Below are 18939 nucleotides of genomic sequence, written 5' to 3' on the forward strand. Positions count from 1 at the left end.
AGCACAGCTGCTCCTCTAACGTCCACTTTGACAGCTATCCGTTAAAGTTAGCCAGCTCCCACAGCCGAGGACATCCAGTGCATTCCTGCCTCCAAAACAATATACGCACTGTGCTGGCAGAAATGGTGTAGCACTACACCAGAGAATCTGCATGCTAATATTGGCCGAAACAGTGGCCTGTTGTCAGAGCTGCATAGTTATTACAGGGAAACAAAGGGCCCAGTGTCACTAAAATAACTCCTATAAGTATGGATTTTCAACCCAATGCACGGTGACACTTATCTGATTCGGGGGCCAGAGAGCTACGAGGCCGCCGTCTCTGGGTGCAGAGCATATGCTAGTTCCATGCTGTATGCTATGTAGAAGTTTACAATATGACTTGTTACAATGTTAGACAGAGTTGCTCCTAAAAGCAATGCGGCTGCAGCAGCAACATCCGCATAATAATCTTTCATTATTTGGTCCAATGAGTTCCTCAGCTTGATTTCCCTCTGGCAGATTTGCAAGTCTTGTATCAAATGTGACTCGGTTTGTGGAGAATGAGACCAACTTTGGTCTTTTGAGGAGTGGAGCCCTGAGGAGCCATTGTTGGTTTGCTACACCCAACACTAAACAAAACACTGTTTATTATTGCAGGTGTTTATCCAGAAGCGAGACTGATCGGGATGATGATATGTACCAGCCGCCGATAGGATACCTTTTTCATCAGTCATTAGGTTTTCAGAAGAGAAAAACAAAAGTTTTAAACGCATATGCATGCTTGTGAGGAAGGTCAGCAAATGGAGACAGACATACATTGTAATTTGATGTCATGTAATTTGATGTGAAACCAAAATCTCATCAGTTGCTTCTCTTTTTGGTCTAATACCTATTAGGCCTTTGTAATAACACCACAAATCATTAAAAAAACATTTGAAGCCTGTCTTTTTAACACCTTCTGTAATAAGACATGGCTTTTATAGTCTTTAATCAAAATGATACTAATAATACCACTCTCCTGCTCCTGCTTTCTTTAGCATGTCCATAAACCCACTACCTGGACGTCTGCGGCAGCCTGGACACACACACCGCACTGCTGTAAAACGTACTTAGTGAAAGTTGTCTCACTTAGTGAGTCTCATTTCCTCATAATTTCATTCTTGACATGGTAAAAAAAGCCATTTTAGAGGCCATTTTCAGACACTAAAAGTCCTCAATGTAAACTAATAAAGTTCTTGCTGGGTTAACAGCCGCTTTCAGGCAGATGACACATCGCCTTCAGAGACTTTCTATAAAGATTTTATTCCTAAAAAAAAGCAAACCCTGACAATAACATTAGCAAAAATATGAATCAGGTTTTGGTCAAAGAGGAAGAAGCTGAGATGTGTAAAAAAGAAAAAAATAATGATTAATGATTAAAACACCTCTCAAATTATTCTGATGGCAAAAATGGTGCAATTTCCAGTATGTGGAATTCTGGGTGCCTTTTCACTTTTGCAGAGTTTGTGCACACCGTCAGCAGGTCTGCAGTTTTTTAACTTCATCGGCCTGAAAACTTTTTTTTTAAAGTAAAAAAACAAAACAAACCAAGCCAAAGTACATGACTTACTGTTGTGTTTTTCAAGTTTCTCCGGGGAGTTCGTTAGCAGACAGCATGACCTGCCAGTCACTGGAGGAAAAGCTGGATCGTGATCTCGACAGCCAACTGTGAGGCTCATTAGAGAGTAACTCTGCACTCTGCATGTTCAATGTGTTTTATGTATCTGTGACATTTCTAGAGGGATTGCAGCAGAATAAGCAAATCAATCCATGTGCATACTGAGCTATATCCTCACCCACGGCAGCACAGCCTCATAGATTCTGTTTACAGTAAACAATGTGAAATATAACTGCTCAGTCTCTGTTACCAACAGTAAATATGTTGTATTACAATATTGTTCCCTCTCTGGAGAGCCTCTGTGGCTGTTATTTTAACACAAAGAGTAGAATAAACAAGAGAGCCGCTGTTTATCTGTCTTTCAGTGGCCTCCCCGTGAGTCCTCTTCATCATCTGTTGCTCCCTTTTCTAAGCCCAGCGGTGCTACCATCCGCCACTAGAAAACCAATAAAATACAAATCACAGAGAGAGAAAGATCCTGACATGGCTGGACTGTAATAGTCCTCCACAGTCCATAATACTGCGGTATAGTACTGACTGCATGTGCACCATAAAAAGGTTATGTGCTGATGAGTAACTTATTAATCAGCCGACTCCCTGTGTGCTCTTACTGAAGGTGCATTAGCTGCACCCGCTGCACAAACTGACCATAATACACAAGCAGGGGATTAATAGGACTGTGATCAATGCCGATGACTCAGTGATTACAGAGTCAGGGGCTGACATTTCTGGCTAATCAGAACTCACTCTGCAGCCCATACTCTTTTGTGGAAAAACAAAAATCCTCCCCCACACATTTTTAACTGCCTGATGGAGAAGTTTGGCGGACGGTCGAGTGACTCAAACCGAATTGTTTTCACACCCCAAACGCAAATGACACAGTAGTATCATTATTGTCCCGGGATTCATCATTGTGTTAATGACTTTTGTGATTTTATTGGATCTCTGCTTAGATGAGACAGCTTACTCATCTGTGTAGTGAAGATAACGTCTGAAAAGTCCATTATCACCCACCGCACACTGTATCAGGTAGTGATCGGTGTTGCCGAGGTTCTGTGGGTGCCAACAGAATTTCATTAAATAATAGATAATGTAATGATCCTTTAATTGCTGCTTGTGATTGTGATCAGCTATTTGTCTGCAAACCAAACCTCCATTATAAAAATAGATTGCTATATATTAAATGAACAGATAACAAGGACAAAACATGTATTTGTGAAAGATTATTATTACAATTTCTTTTTGTTTTTACAACTAAATGACTAAGTCCAGTTTGGAATTACCTCAACGTAATCCTTGGGGGCAACTGCACCCGTGAAAAGTAAGTCTACTAAAAGTGCTTGTTCCTGCCACTGACAGGCTCTGACTGTTATTCTAAGTGTCTCAGACATAACGTTATGGAAAGGATCCCCACAGAGATGGACCTTTTTGATAAAGAGTGAGAAGAACTCTGACTCGCGTTTCCACCGTCGTCTTCCTGCAACAACTCACCTCTCAAGAGATTTCAGAGCAACAAGGTTAAACAAAAAGCTTCTCTGTAGGGGATCCCTTCCATAATTCATAATACTGGAATTACCCTTTAAGTTGCTCTATATATGTTTCAGCCTCATGAGTCAGTTGCCAGTTCACAGCCCCTTAAATCTCTATTCATTTTTCATGTTTAATGGGGAGAGGCAGAACATTGGGACGGTATCTTCGGCTTCTTGCAAGACAGCAGCCCATGGAACTGCAATTCATGTAATACCACGAGCCCAGCAAGCTGGATAGGACAAGATGTTCTTGTTGTTGTTTGTTATGAGTTCTTTTTGCCTCATGGATATCTACATGCCCTCACAGAGTTGCATTTTCTTTCTAGAGAGAGTTTACAGTTTACAGAGAGTTTTCTATGATATATTCACTGAGAACCTCAGCTCCTGTTAGAATCATCCCTTCTGTATCGCCTGCCCCATTCAGTTCAGCTCTGACAGTACTAATTGTAAGATGAACCTGACAAAGAGCCACCTAGCTTCAGTGGCTGGGTCACTGACAGCTGCGTGACCGCCTGCGCTCCTCAGTGTGCTGACTGTTTTTAATTAGGCCGAGGCTCAATGTCGAAATCACAGTCAATCACACACTGACTTCTTTCCTCCACGACTCAATCTTCCCTCTAGTTTAATAACAAACTGCCACGAGTCAGGAAATCAATCAGAGCCTAGCAGAGCTTAATAGTACCCTCAGCACACCTAACCAATTTTTCATTAATTGCAACTGTCCGTGCCGCTCAGCCTGACAACTGCACTAATCTTGCAGTAAATGTTTTCAGTGTGATATGAAGTCATTGGACGGCTCTCAATTCCAGCGTGGCAGCTTACAGTTGAGCGTGAAAGAGAAGGGAATAGGCTTTTCATGTCACACTTGCTGCTAAACAGAAGTGAAGTGAGACGGGGTGGAATGAAAGGCCAAATGTGATGCTGCATGTTTCTTCTCCCTCTGTATAGTCCTTCACTACATTAGGTTATGCAAAAGAAGCACAACTTGTAAACCACACTAAGGGCCAATTATCCAGCAGCCTGATGCATTACACGGCAGAGAGAAGCAGGGGTCTGCTCAGAGCGTGCTGCCTTCACTTTGTTGGCCTCCTTCATAAATACTGGATTTATTCATGTGTTCAAATCCCAAGATAACGATAGTTCCTCGGGCCTGTCCATCACTGGCTTAGCAGAGGGGTCCTTAAGCCACCAGAGGAGAAGACAGTAAGGTCAGAATCTGCTGTCAAACACATCGCTCAGCAGGGGCCCCTATTAGCACCAAGAGATACTGGCCTCATTCAAAACATGTTTTCAGCTTCTCATAACGTAGCCCAGACGTTATCGCAGATTAATTCACCGTAACAACTCCACAATGCCCCCATGACAACTACAGCGCCAAGATGCCCGATATTTCTGGGGAAATTATAGGGGACAATAGACGTGATCTGCCGCCTTGGAGTCTCAGATAATAGTGGCAAGAACAATTACCACCACCAGCTCTGTCTGCCGCGTGGTCTAGGTTAAATAGTCAGGTGAAGACACCAAAAAGAGGCCTGTCTGATCTGTTCAGCTGAGAGATTCAGCGCCCTGCAAGAGGGAAAAGATCGGCATGGAGAAGGGAAGAGGTATGCAGGGAGTGGGCCTCAATCTCATCATTTTTCCTCCTCTTCTTTGGTGTGAAGAGGATGTGTAGCCGGGCTACTGGGACAACAACAAGGACTGTGGTGGGACCGAGGCACGGGAAGCATTCCTCTGAAAAAACACTCATCGCTATGTGGCCCCGGACCAAACCTCCCACCCAGGGGCCAAAATCCTTCTGCCGCTGCATTCATGGTGGATCTGAAGCACCCACAAGCCTTGAGAAAAAAGCCCCTCTCTGTCTCTGAAACCCCATCTGGCATTCAGGACGTTCAGTCCTCCAGAGATTTTTCTGGACGAGATAAGAGCTACAGCAGAACCACTCCCTTCTTATAACCCAAGCCATGTTCGTGACCTTTGAACTTCACTTTGAGCAGTGGCTTTAAATGGGGAAGGATGTGATTCAAAGGACAAAATGCACACCACTGTCTGTACCATTGTTATGCCACCATGATAAAGTCAAGAAAAGAAAAAACACTTACAAGAAATGCCACATTTGACTTGGCTTGTTTCCTGCAAGCTCCATTATATACACAGCAGTGTCAGAGCTTCTGTATGTGTCCCAGCTGTGAGACTAACCTTGCAGTGCTACCAAATATAATGACAGCCCTGGCCTGACATCAGCAACAGCTCCTCACATCAGCCTGTTTGCTGAAGAACATCAGCTATTGTGTCGTTGTTGTTTTTTTTACACCTCTTTCTATATCACTCGTTTTCTTGACAAGAGTGGATCAAACATTCAGAAGTTTCCCCTCCCATCAAGAGAGGTGTGTGTGCCATTTGATGTGCCAAATCAAAATATATTTAATTTACAATGATATGAAACAGAGAGAGGCAGCCAAATCTCACATTTGAGAGGTTGGAACCATCAAATGTTTGACATCTGCGCTTGACAAATTACTTAAACAATGAATTCATCATCAAAATTTGCCTGTCTGATCAATAAATCGACACAGTTTCAGCACTCTTCTGGGACTCCACTGTGACTTCTGGATGAAGCACAGTTACACATTGAACTGAGATTTGAAGTTAATTATATTTTTCTACAAGCTCACTCATGAATCTTAATTTTGAATCTGGTCAGTCCAGCCTGGTGTATTAATACAGTGCTATATCTCTGTCATGACAGACGTGTTTGTGGAGAGTGAGGTTTTCATTGGCAGCCGGTATGAATGGGTGTCTCTAGTAGGACAGTGGGACAGCAGAGAAGAAGAATAGAGCTCAACATGGGTTGATGCCATCAGCGTAGTGCTCAGGGACGTTTCCTCACCCATGGAGACATGAGAGGCCAAAACACATTCATACATACACGCACTTCAACAGGGCAGTGGACATGACTAATGTCCTGAAGTCGTGAGCCAGCTGGGTGCTTGTGTCAAAGGCTTCAACTGAGACATTACACTTTGATTTCTTCTGCGTGACCACTGGAGCTTTAGGTCTCAACACAAGCTGAAACATTCTGTTCTGTCAAGAACCCGAGACCTCAAAACCGTCTCAACAACACAGCAGGTGTCACCAAAATCAAAACGGCAAACACTGTATGTGTACGTGCAGGATGGTATTGAGCCTGCATAGCTGTGACCGGTGAGCTTACCAAGATGCAGCAGCTATTCAGTGTTTTCACACACTAGGAGACCTAAGATGTTTATATTGCACCAAGGCGCACGTCAATAATGCACTGATATGGGACAGCTTCATTTGCTGGTGCAGGATGGATTGAGGTGGATTCTGATACTCCACATTTGGCAGTGGACAAAGCCACATGTGACCACATACGTGTGTGTGTAGTGAAGTACAAACTAAAATGCGTCCCTTATTGCACTGGAGGACCACTTGATCAACTGTGCATGTGGTGTGACAGATCTTTCTTACACAGATGGACATTCTGTTGACTTTCCGATGCCAAGCAACTCAGGGAAGGTTTTTTAATTTGGACCCGAGGTGAACCACAGAATAGAGACAGTGGTCTTCGCCAGCTGTGTTAGGTAAGCATGAATCTTTCTGGGTTTGCTTTCATCTGTAGGCCCACTCTGACAGATGCCAAATGTGGGCGGTGAAGCAAATTGAGGCACACTTGAGACACAATCTATTACCAGGTGAACTGTAAGCCATCTCTGCTGGATTTAGACACGATCGGCATGTTTCTGGATGAAAAAATACCACGTCTAAACATGGCCACAGATACTCGTCACTCCTCCAAAGCTACACTTTAGGTTGAGTTTGTTGTTGTCCTCCGAGGGGAAAGGACTCCAGTTCATCTTGTCTGACATATGGGATGCAGTAGCTAGGGTAGTACTTTTGTACTCTCTTCGTTACCCCATCATCCGCCCCCCCTCCCCACTTGGACTCCTGTGGCCACAGACCCTGCTGCTAACACACATACACACTCAGTGATTGTCCTGCCAGATGGTCGATGCCAGATGACGTGGTCTCCTGAACTCATGGCAACGCCGAGGCACAATCTCTTACAACATGACACACAAACACACAGACGCAGAATGCACAGATAGATGGGGTGTGTGTCTTCATGAAATCTATTAGGAAAAGCTGCAGACACGGGGGAATGAACATGCCTATAAACAGGAACACACGTGGTGGATCATGAGGAAAATTTTGCATGCAGTACATGTTGCAGCTTTTGCATTTTTGTGTGATCTTGAGATTAATTCATCCATCTGAGAAAGCTGAAGAAAAAACCTGAAGGGGAAGAGCTCGGAGGTGAGAGGGGACAGAAAGGGAGAATCTGAACAATGGTGTCAAACCAAAGAACACTGGTCCAGTGATGGATGCTGACCTTTAACAATCAGAGCTTTTGAGGGGGAAGGAGGGGAGGTGCTTGACGTTGGCAGTGCCAGGGCCCGTACCAGCGAGTGTCAGCCTCCGCCACAGAGACAAATGACTGAGCCACTGCACTCCTATATGCGTACGACTGACAAATGCACAGCCGGGGGAACAAGCTCGTACATGTTCTCAATTCTGTGCTGTATGCATAGTCAGCAGTGCTTACACCCTCTCAGTGAGAATACACATAGATGTGAACCAGCAAGACCTACGTGCAAAAAAAGCACATAGTCTCTGGCTAGGTGTAGATGCTAAAATGACCAATGGATATTGAGGGTGTAGTGGAAGGCAAATGTGGTCGGAGGCAGAGAGGATACACAGTAAGTAATATTTCCATGCATGATTACATGACTACACTGTGCTAGTCTGAAAGCATATTTGAAATGAGATTCTTCATTTCCACAGCTAATACCAGTCAATCTAAATTAGAAAAATTAGCAATGAAGGCTAACTCACTGCTGACTATATGAATATGATCCATATTAATATACTGTATATAAACATGGGCGTATTCATTAACACACCATCACCCGATTACCTTCAGCTCTATGGAGCGCTTCAGCTAATTGTTTGGTTTTAATGCCCAGGTAAAAAAGCTCTGATAAACCGACTGACACAGTTAGCAACTAGCTGGTGAACACAATGCAGCATTTAGCTGCTGAGGAGCCAGATATTTCCCTCAGGAATTGATAGAGAGCAGACCAGCGCTGAAAGGGAGAGTGAATATTGGACTTACATTAAACAGGTGGATGTAAATGGGGCTGCAAATGATAACTAGTGTTGCTCCGTATCTGCTAGATGTGTAAATAAACAATAAACGTTTGCTAACAAGTTTGCCACATCAAGTTTTTAAAGGTGATAATATGTCAATGTTGTGTGAGTGTGGCTGTCAACCACAAGCTGACATCAGAGAAGTTTCTCTTGGAGCATTTCATATCTAGTGGAAAAAGAAATGCAGCAGTTATTGCCTGCACGTGGCGCAGGTGTTAAGATTGCAGTTATGTTTTTGTGACATTGACATATACATATACAGCTCTAAATTGCTACTCTAATGACCTTCCTTTCCTATAGGTGGCGCAGACTGGCATGGGTAGAACTGGTATGACACGGAAAAACAGCGATTTGTTACCAAGCACCACATAATGGGAACAAACTCCCAGATGATATGAAACTTGACCCGTCTTTTATGTTTTCCGCTGCATTTGACGTAACGTTTAAAAAGCACTTTGAATTGCCTTCATGTATAACATGTGTTCTACAAATAAACTTACCACTTGCCCTGCCTGAACAGCTCCCTCTTGTGGAGAATCTGCAGCCTTCTAAACGTAAATTGGGGAGTATGTGAATGAGCAACAAGCCATAATTATATTCCAAAGGTGCATATTATTTTGGTTTTAGGGAGGTATAACAGTTCAAATGTTAAGCTGTACTTTTTTAAATTTTAAAGACAACTACAGTAGCTAATCTATGAGGCTGTTTGACTGGAGTTGAAGGTTATTCATGTCTGGTGAAGCCACAATCCATAAAAAAAAACATTTTACTCCTTTTACTCTTTTATCCACTGAAAATAAATATTACATTCGGTGTTTACTGCAAACAATGACGCCGGCAGGGAAGAAAATACATTCATCACTGAAGAAAGCAGAGGGAGCGGTGCAGTCTAGATGGAGGGAATGTCCCAGCAGTGTACACGACACACAATGCTGCATTAACTCCCCCAGCTCTCCATCATTGGACACTAAACCAGATATTATAATATTCACAAGACATCTCAGGAATCTAATTTCTAAAGAGCATGTTCGGATTCTGTTTTCATTACGGGTTGATCTGTGTTTTCAGAAGCTTCTCTACAGAGTTAGTAACGAGCGAACACAGATGCAGCGGAGTCTTAGATCCTCCCCCTGCTCCCTCTCGGCCGGTAGTAAAGAAGAGCACTCTGACTAACCCCGCCAGGCTCGGACCAGATCAATGCAATCTGAAGCAGCCTGTTCCACCCGTAAGATTTCAAGGGTAGCCAGTAGGTCCCTAAAGCAATTACAGAGGAAGCACATAGTGTATGAAATAAGTGATAACTGGCTCACACCAATATCATTCAATTCCCTTGATAGAAGCTCAAGTGTGACCTTGAGGAGGAATGAATCCAAAATGAAAACTGATATTCAGAGTCTCCTCTCGTGTTATGTCTAAAGCTTTATCAGCTGCTTGCTTTTTCCATCTAATGCTGTTATTATGTTTTTGATTCAGGAAGCGCATCCAATCATTATTTTGCACTTTCAGGAGGTTGTGGAGTGCAGCTACGTCCAGGAAAGTTTCAGAATTCTGATAAAACATTAGAATTAGCCGATGTGATTGGGTGCTTTAGTTGTACATTAAATGTTCTCTAACAATTTCTATATTGCAGATCCCCAAATGCTGCTTTGTTATATCCACTCAAGATATTATCCACCTATAAAGTGTGCAAGGTATAGCATAATCTGATTTTGGATAACATGGGTATAAAAATTACAATCCTTAAGATTGTCAGTATATCATTGTCCACTTCTAATACAATCTATGAAAGTAACTGTTTTAGCAATAGTCATCTAGTGTATTTGCATTCTGTAATTGCCTCTCTACATGATATTTTTCATTGCTGTTGCTGGCGGAGTCCGCCTTTTCCGTGGAGGATTCAAATTAGTTTTCACAGGAAACGATACATGCACGTAGTGTGCTGGATGAGAAACTTTTGTGTATTAGTTAATACAGGGTTTTATAACCATATTAGCTTTTCTGAAGTTTTGCTTTTATAACTGGGCTCCTTCAAGATACAGTAAAGATTTAGAAGTTTTGTGAATCCGGTGAGAGAACAAATGGAATTCATTCATTTATCCATCCTGGGAAGGATCTTTTCAATAGAGATTTGAATAGAGAAGAAACTCAAAAGCTAACGAGCCACAAATTCCACTTTAGAGAAGAATGGAGAAAAAGTTCATTTTGTTTTTCATTTCTGTAATGCTACTCTCTAATCATACCAGGGTTAGGGTAATAAAAATATGGCAACATCAGCAAAGGTAAGAAAATGAATATTGTGATTGGTCTGGTGTATTGAGTAGCATCACAGGTAGCTGCTTTATAGTATTATGAGCTGCATTCCATCCCAAGCACCACCTCAGGCAATGTATGCACTCTTGTGCATTTGGTACAAACCAGCATTAACAACTTTATTCCAAAAAAAGAGTCTAGTAACCTTTTGGTTGTGTTGAGAAAAAAACTGAACTAACTATATGGAAGAATTGTCTAGCCCATCATCTTTTAGGTTCTGTGCTGTTGTTGGCTAAAACATGCAAAACTACCCATAAGGCCCTTTAAGCTACCTTTCACTAAAATGGTTGGTCTGGCAAGCACGGTGAATTCCATCCCACTTTTTTTCCGGCTCACCCTGGTTTCTATCTACAACCGCTGTTCATTTCTCCTCACTTCACCCTGTGGTGATGTAGAAACAGTGACCCAGACAGAGTCAGGACGGAACAGGGCAGATAGAGGGGGCCTGTTTTCCTGTTCGAGGGCTTGCTGCAGACTGGGCCAGGTAATGGAGCCATAATGGGCTTTTAACAGCCGCACAGCTGATGGTGGTGTTTGCCCTTCCGTGGAAAAGTAGTGCAAACAGGAAGTGCTGCATGGAGACATCCCCAGACGCTGGACAGGCCGGGATGAGTCATGACGCCTGCTGATGACAGCTACACCAAAACAGGCTCCAATAAAGCATGGCTAACCTGCCCGTCATAAACCACTCACACCGCGCCAATTTGGTGGAAATTCCTTTTATTTTCCTTTTCCCGCAACCCGAATCAACCTAATGGCGCTAAATTAGTTCAGCCTTGGTGCACAGGTAAGAGGGAGGTTTTAAATGTATCCTAACAGCAATGTTCCCTCAGTAAGAGTTAGAAACTGATAAGAAAAGGGGATTTTTACACACTATCAGAAAGCTGACTGAGCAAAGATCCAGTTAAACATTAAGCATCAAAGTGGAAGCTACACCGTGATGCTCTGAAGCAGCTTTTTGACCAATAACTATCAAACAAAACGCAGAGCTTTGATTTTCACTCAGCCTTCTAACAAACTTAATTAAGACAAACTGCTCTTCAAGTTCAGCTTCTAAGCCTTTACTCGTCTTCTCGCGCCTACATCTACCAGATAAATCAATCTAAAATTAAGCTCATTATTTCTCCTCATGGTGTACGTACAGCTCAATAATGTTCACTTTGAAGCAAACTCCTTCTACAACCTGAATGAGCAGAAGTGGCAGACACTGCAGTCACGTTTTAGTCTGCTGCTTACCTCCCATTTTAAAGAGACTGCCACTTAAACCATTCATGTTCCCACCTTGAGCTGCCAGAAGCATCTGTGTGAGGAAGCTGGGTCGTCCTAGTCGAGACTAGTGTAAGCACGCCCGGTCACCAGTACAGTAGCCTACTGTTTGTCCACTAACTTCATGACTGAGCCTGGCAACAAGGTCGTCCCCAAAGGCTGAAAGTAATGGCACTGTGTGCTGTGTGGGTGGCTTCTTTGAAGTATCACTTGTGTCTGCGGTGGATCCTCGAAGTCTGCTCCACGCTGATCAATGACAAGTGTTCAACACATGGGGCATTAATTAGCCGCAGGAGAAGGAGCATATCGAGTAGCTAATCCGCAAGGTAGAACTTGGCTGCATCAGTGAGAATAGTCACAGACAGTCACAGTGGTGGGCTGTCTGGTAAGGAGGTATGATTACAAGCTCAAACAAGCTGCCATGACATGACATCGATACAAATGCACACAAATTCAATCACGCAGGCACATGCGTACATACACACACACACACACACACACACACAAAGACAAACACAATGAGAAATTGGTTTTGCATAATATCAATATTGACCTTTCTTTGGAAATCAGTCAGCTAGTGCATCCATCCGCTGGCGGCCTGTAGTGGGAAAATACAACACATCCCTTCCTCACCCTGAAGAGTTTATTTTAGGTCACAGGTATTTGCTGTGGTGCCCTTTGACCCTAGCAAAGGACCATAGCCTTCTCGACGTGTTCTCAGTTGTGTATTTTCTGTTGTCTATAATTACCATTTATTGTGGCCTTGTTCCCTACAAGGTGATGATGAGAGTGACGTATGTCTTACAAGTGTTCACATTCTTTGCTGTACATGCTGTATAAAAGCAGACCACTCTAAGATGCAGTACGGTCAGCCGGGCAGGAGCAACCGAGTTGCTGTCGGGGCCGTCCATCTGCAGACGTGAATAAAACCACAAGTTGCCAGTCTTCTGTTTTTCCTAAAATTCCCACGACAGGGCCCTCTTTCCCAGTCACTGAATAACATAATTAGTACTGTTCATAAACACAGTATAGAAATCAAGCAAGTCTACTGAATCATAACAAAATCTAAACACATGTTCACAGTTTGCCACCATTTTGAGCCTTGGACAATATCCTATATCACTAAAATACTGGACTTAGAACATATGTGATCTTACAATGATCTGCACCACTTAAAGTACCACATTCTAGCATGTAATGTGTGATGTCATTTTAAAGTATTCATATAGTAACTTGTGATTTTGCTCTGTTACCTTGCTCTGCGCACCTAGTATTCATTTATCATATCATAGTAACATGAATTAAATAGCAACATTGGTAGCCACTCAACAGTGGGTTTACGATATTTTGCACATATGGTATATGGTATGGTATATATAAAATATAACGTGATAGAGAGATAGAGATCAGTCTGTGCGTTCTGTCCAGATAACAGGGAAGCGATTTGTATGCCTGTCAGAGGTGCTGCAGCAGCAGCCGAAGCTGAACTGGGAGGGCAGAGTATTTATATAAACATCCACCTCAGGTTCACCACATCCAGCCCGGTCTTTCTGGCCTTCACTGCTAGTTTATAGCTGTGAAATGCAAGTGATATGCAAGGCAAAAATCTGCACATCAGCATCACTTCAAAATCCTCTATTACAGTAATATATATATATATATATATATATATATATATATACACACACAGACAATGGAGCTGAATAGGTAATCCAGGGAATTAACAGTCTAAAATTTTCCCCGAAGAAACAGTCTGTACGAGACTTGAGTTGAAAGTGAGCTCTGTAAATTTGTATCTCCATTGTATTGTGAGAAATGAGATCCCCACCCACCAACACCAAAAGAAATCTCCAACACAATCTCACTCCAGCTGGTAGTTAAAAGTTGGCAACCCTGATGAGAAAATGTAGTTGTTATATGAGTCACATGAAGGACTATGAATCTACCTAATATTTATCTCTGGGGCCTCAAGTACATTTGATCTGCCCGTGATGGTTCAATGTGAAGAAGAAATGTGGTACCAGCCATTTACAACTCAAAGAAGCAGCTGCAAGCCAACTATCATCTGTTGTGCTGTAGCTGCTTTAGTCAGTGCACGTGGCCACATCCTCTCTTGCATTCCACCTCAGCTCACCCCGAAAACAATCGAGACTGACACAGGGGGGCGAAAACAGGCTGCGCTTGTCTTCCTTTCCCTGTCTCTTGAGCGTTCGGTGCTCTTCCCAGATAAATATGGGGAAACGTCTTGAGGGTTTCATTCTCTTGCAGATTGAACAACAAACTTTCCCCTCTTCCAAACGTCTTACCTCTCCTCATTACTTTGCGTGGTTTCTTTTCTGGCCGCCAAGTCCCAACAGGCAGCCACATGAGGCCGACGCACTGTAAGTCTGTCATGTTTGGCTCCTGCCGTTTGGCCACAGCACATATTGTATGTGTGGGGAAAAAAATAATCATTTCACCCTAGGAGGTGCCTGAGGCTGCATCCCCACTCAGCTCCTATCATCACAGTTGACAAGAGCCGACGGGAAGCCTCAGAGGCGGTTTTCTTCATGCTGACAGAAAGAAAGACATGTTGATTTCTGCTTTTCTGTGGTATTATTTCATATAGCTTGATCTATTATGCATGCTTTAGTTACAGTGTATATCCCGGTAGAAAATCCAATCGGATTTACCTTTAATTAGAATCAATGCAGAGCTGTTGCCTCATTATTAATTAATACTTTGCAATAGCGATTGCAATTTTCTTCTGCTGTCAGGATAATACCCTTCATCCAAATTTGTAAAAGCATCTAGCATTGAAATCAGTCAACCTAGTGCCAACCTACAGATGCCCTATTTGTTGTGCACCAAACTCTGCCCTCATCTGCTGAGCTGCAGTATTACAGAGGCCCCTTTTAACCCCTGTCCCTACACACCCATCACTTCACCAAGACTGTGACTGAGGGGAACACTTCTCTAAGAGTAGCTGTGAGAAAAGAAACTTTGGGGCGCACAGAACACCGACTTCTGAGATTTTCTCATTACGAGTAAAGGTTGGCTTCCTCGAACCACTAACTTTCAGTCATCATTGGTAACTTGCGAACTTGTCACCAGCTGGGCTGCTCGCGCCGCACAAATATCGCGCCGCAGGATTAGCAGCTTCAGAGCCGGTTAAGCGAAAGCGTTTCATTGTTATTTCAAAACAGATATTGAGCCAAGATAGCCGAGTTAAAAGGAGCTGCCGTGTCAATGTGGATCTAAGGCCGTCATTCCAGGTTCCACTGATTTCTTGGTAACACATTTTTGCCTCCACAAGCACTGCCTGCGACACCACCACAAAATCTATATTTCACTCAATGATAAACTCACTTGGAAAAAACTTAATTATGACATCTCCAGTCCAACAAGTAGCTTTGTAAACAATCAATGATCATAATCGTACAGTTACATTTGACCTTTACTAATTTACATATTTATATTCACTGTGCATAAATGCTCCTCTGCACTGACACTACATCTGCTGATTAGCAAGTGGACATATAGTCCTCTAAGCCAAACAGGCTTTCAGAGGACTGAGGAAGCGTCAGTCATACTTTGGCAGTAGCAGAGGCTACTACTACTACTCTCTTGTCTTCATTTGTTAGAACTGCTCGAAGTATAACAACATGTATGTCTAGAGTAATGTCAATAGGCATGTAAATTCACATTGTGGTTTGCCCCCTTACCAAAGACTTCATCTTGTGATTCAGGATCCACTGCTGTTGTCTGCGCTGCTTCGGGTTCAGGTGACGGAGCCTTCAATAGGAACACAAAAAAACAGATTGAAGAGGTGAGGTGCCGAGGTGCCATGGCAACAGAGCAAAAGACAGAGACCGACAGAGAGAAGCAGAACGACGGAGGGAGATAGTTAGACCTATTTCGCTTTTGGGCTTTATAATTACAGCAGAATTATGCTCAGGCACATTCATTTAACATTCAAAAGACACTGCTGCGCCTTTTGAATCACATACATATTGAGATTCTACAATCTTTATGACATGTTCGTCTGGATTTTCGTGTGTTGTGTAACAGGATTTCAGTTTTGTTCTGAAATGAAAGTGAAATGTGCATGTTTAGTATGTTTCACAGGATAGCACTGTGTCAAAATGAGGCAAGAAATGATGAAAAAAACAGTGGAGGGAGTTGAAAAATAATACTCAATGCTTAACAAGTAAATCCATACTTGAGTCCTTCAGGCTAATAGGCTAGTGGAAGCATGTGCAGAGAATGGAAATAAGCAACTGAAATGGTCAATTCAAACCAGATGATAGCTGCTGTTGGTACTGTGACTAACTAGTTCCTTGTGTCAGTCAAGATTACAGTTGACAACATGTGCCTGTCGTATCAGGCTTTTCAGACATATAGAAGTATTGATTCAGCTCTGGTGTGATTCAAGCTGTTTGAATACACGAAGTCAAAAGTTAAACATTGTGCAAGCTGAATTGTCATACCCACCTGTACTGGCACGTCTGAGTCACACAATTTAATCTCCCCTATCCCTTGGTGCTAAATCTAACAAATCCCTGTGTCATGTTCGTTTCTTTCCAGCAATTCATAACAAGTAAAGTTGGATTCTGTTACTTGTTTCTTTTTAGCGGTTCCAAGTGGACTAAATATCTGCATTTGCTAATCCTCAAGTTATGTAAATCCTCTTACTGATTCCCTCCTCCTCCCTGATGACAATCAACACTTACGTTCCCCGGTTTCCACTTCTGAGTGGGTTTGCCAACAAGTGGGTCAAATCAACACAATCATTCAAAAATTGTGGGCACGCTGCTCACCATTAAATGAGCATAACGAGAAGCACAACTGTGACACAGTCCTGTGAGACCATAAAAAGGTCAACAAAGTGGCATGTTTTTAAAATGTTTTTTTCATTGTTATTAAATACGTGAACAAATTATGCAAGTTTGTTTTGATGACAGAAGAGATTTAGATTCAATTAACAGGTTCGATACCGGATTCAGATTTAATTACATACAAACAAATTCATACCTTCAAAGAGCTCGATAATGAATCCAAAGCAACAGTCCTACTGTACTGTGGATAGAGAGTGATCGCTATCTCAACAACACCGGCCCCATACAATTACTTTTACTCTTACTTGCAAATAAAAACGGATACATTACATTTCTGACTTTGAAAAAAAAAGAGAGACTTTAAAGGCCCTGAATTTTTTTTCGCACTATGAGTGATTAACACAAAGTTAGAACCGTTTTTGCCATTATTTCTGCCATAAAAATGTACATGGTTTGTTTTATTGAACATGTGAAATGTAACAGCTAGACCAAAGTCCCTCAACCAACAGAGCAAGAGACACAGAGAAAGCAAGGCAGAGAAAGAAGACAAATTGCACTCACATTTGTGTGCATTGATAGAGCTTACATTATCACTGCATTCCTACAGTCGGGCACATTAGCACTTCTTTCCATAATTAAAGCACTCGGTTTTCAACCTTTGTTGGATTTCGTCCACGCACACCCACACGCTTAGACACAGCTGTCTTCTCTCCCTCTCTTCAGCCTCGCACTTTTTGTAAGTGTAGAAAATTAGCAATGCAAACAACAAATCCACAATCCAGGAGCTGAGCCGCTGGTGATTGGATGTTTGTTGAACTGATATTTTTAGATGCTGAGGCAACTCATAAGACTAAATCTGCAAGTAGTGGGCTTTTGGGGCTGTTTGAAATAATAAAAAAATCAAACTGGGGCGCATGGCGAGTCAAACCAGGTGCAGTCGACGAAATAACCTCAGTGTGCCCCTGGAAATTACCACTTCGCCAGTGCGACACAGCGTTCTGCACCAACATGAAAATAGAGCCCTGAATAACTATTTTGTTTATATACACCTTTAAAAAACTAAAATGATTACGCTACTCTCCTCCACTGTATCTGGTCCTCATTATTAACACAAGGGGTGTTGGGAGAAAGAGAACATGTTCCTAAGTGGACCAGAGCAGCAGGTTGATGCCGTCCTTGAACAGCAGCGGTCAGCGTGACTTCACACCTACTCACTACTGGTGGCTTATTAAATATAGCTCTTGTCTAGCAGAGCTTCCATGGCGGTTGGTGCGGGAGACGGTGAAACATTATCTGACCCTGCGGCATGTAAAGAAGATCGGCAAAACTGTTTAATTAGGATCACACTTGCCAATTATTCATGTTGTCGGTCCTTACCTGATGGCCTTTTGGCTTGCCAATAGTGCCGTATAATGACACACGTACATATTCTCCCCGACCATTACCTCCTAATCGCCTGAACACCCCCCCGTGAACAGTGATTGTCCAGTCAGAACTTAGCAACTGCAAGAAGGCACAGCAGGCCTATCAAGATTTGGACTTGCTGAAGCGGTGTACATTGGGCTGCAAGGAAGGCCATACTCTGCATTTAAATGGTTTTGAGAGTGGGGTAGCCGAAACAAAAACAGTGCGTTTGTCTGCTCTAAATTAGTTGGATTCATTAGCATGTTTGGCTAACTAGCTTACCACCTCCAGTTGTAACGAAGGATTTCTGCCAAGGCCAAGGAGCGAGGTTACATTAGTTATAAGCTAACAGGTTACATAAAAAAGTCCTGTTCACGACTTGCATATCCAAAGGAAGTCGGCCCTGGCTGCAATCAGAGTTTAGGCCAATGTAGCAGCTCTGTCCTGCTCTTGGATTTGGGGAAGTTTACACTGCAGCAACTGACCAACATCACCCGAGGTAACGTTAACCTTTGCCTAACACATCAGTCCTTTTTCTTTTGTAACGTTGAAAGTGAAAATATACTGTCTGAAAGTGTGAACAAGTAAGCTAAGCGGCCAAACAGGTTTATTTTAGAACGCAACAACAGTCTGATCTTACGTTTTTTTCTTATAACGCTAGGACTAACTACAAATTATTATTTTTTACAATGAACACTTGAAACACTACAAGAACAATGCTGGGGGGGTTTTTTGTATCCCAGTGCCT

General features: G+C 42.6%; 1 protein-coding gene across 1 annotated transcript in view; it reads right to left on the minus strand.

The window, feature by feature from the left end:
• The window catches only part of LOC139289728 (myelin basic protein-like), a 37208-nt gene that overhangs the window by 995 nt on the left and 17274 nt on the right, over window positions 1–18939 (minus strand). Inside the window, exon 3 of the mRNA XM_070911345.1 lies at window positions 15675–15744. Coding sequence (XP_070767446.1) covers window positions 15675–15744 — 70 coding nt within the window. The remainder of the gene's footprint in view (window positions 1–15674; window positions 15745–18939) is intronic.

The sequence above is a fragment of the Enoplosus armatus genome, chromosome 9 (assembly GCF_043641665.1).
Source record: "Enoplosus armatus isolate fEnoArm2 chromosome 9, fEnoArm2.hap1, whole genome shotgun sequence".
NCBI classification, from domain to species: Eukaryota; Metazoa; Chordata; class Actinopteri; order Centrarchiformes; family Enoplosidae; genus Enoplosus; species Enoplosus armatus.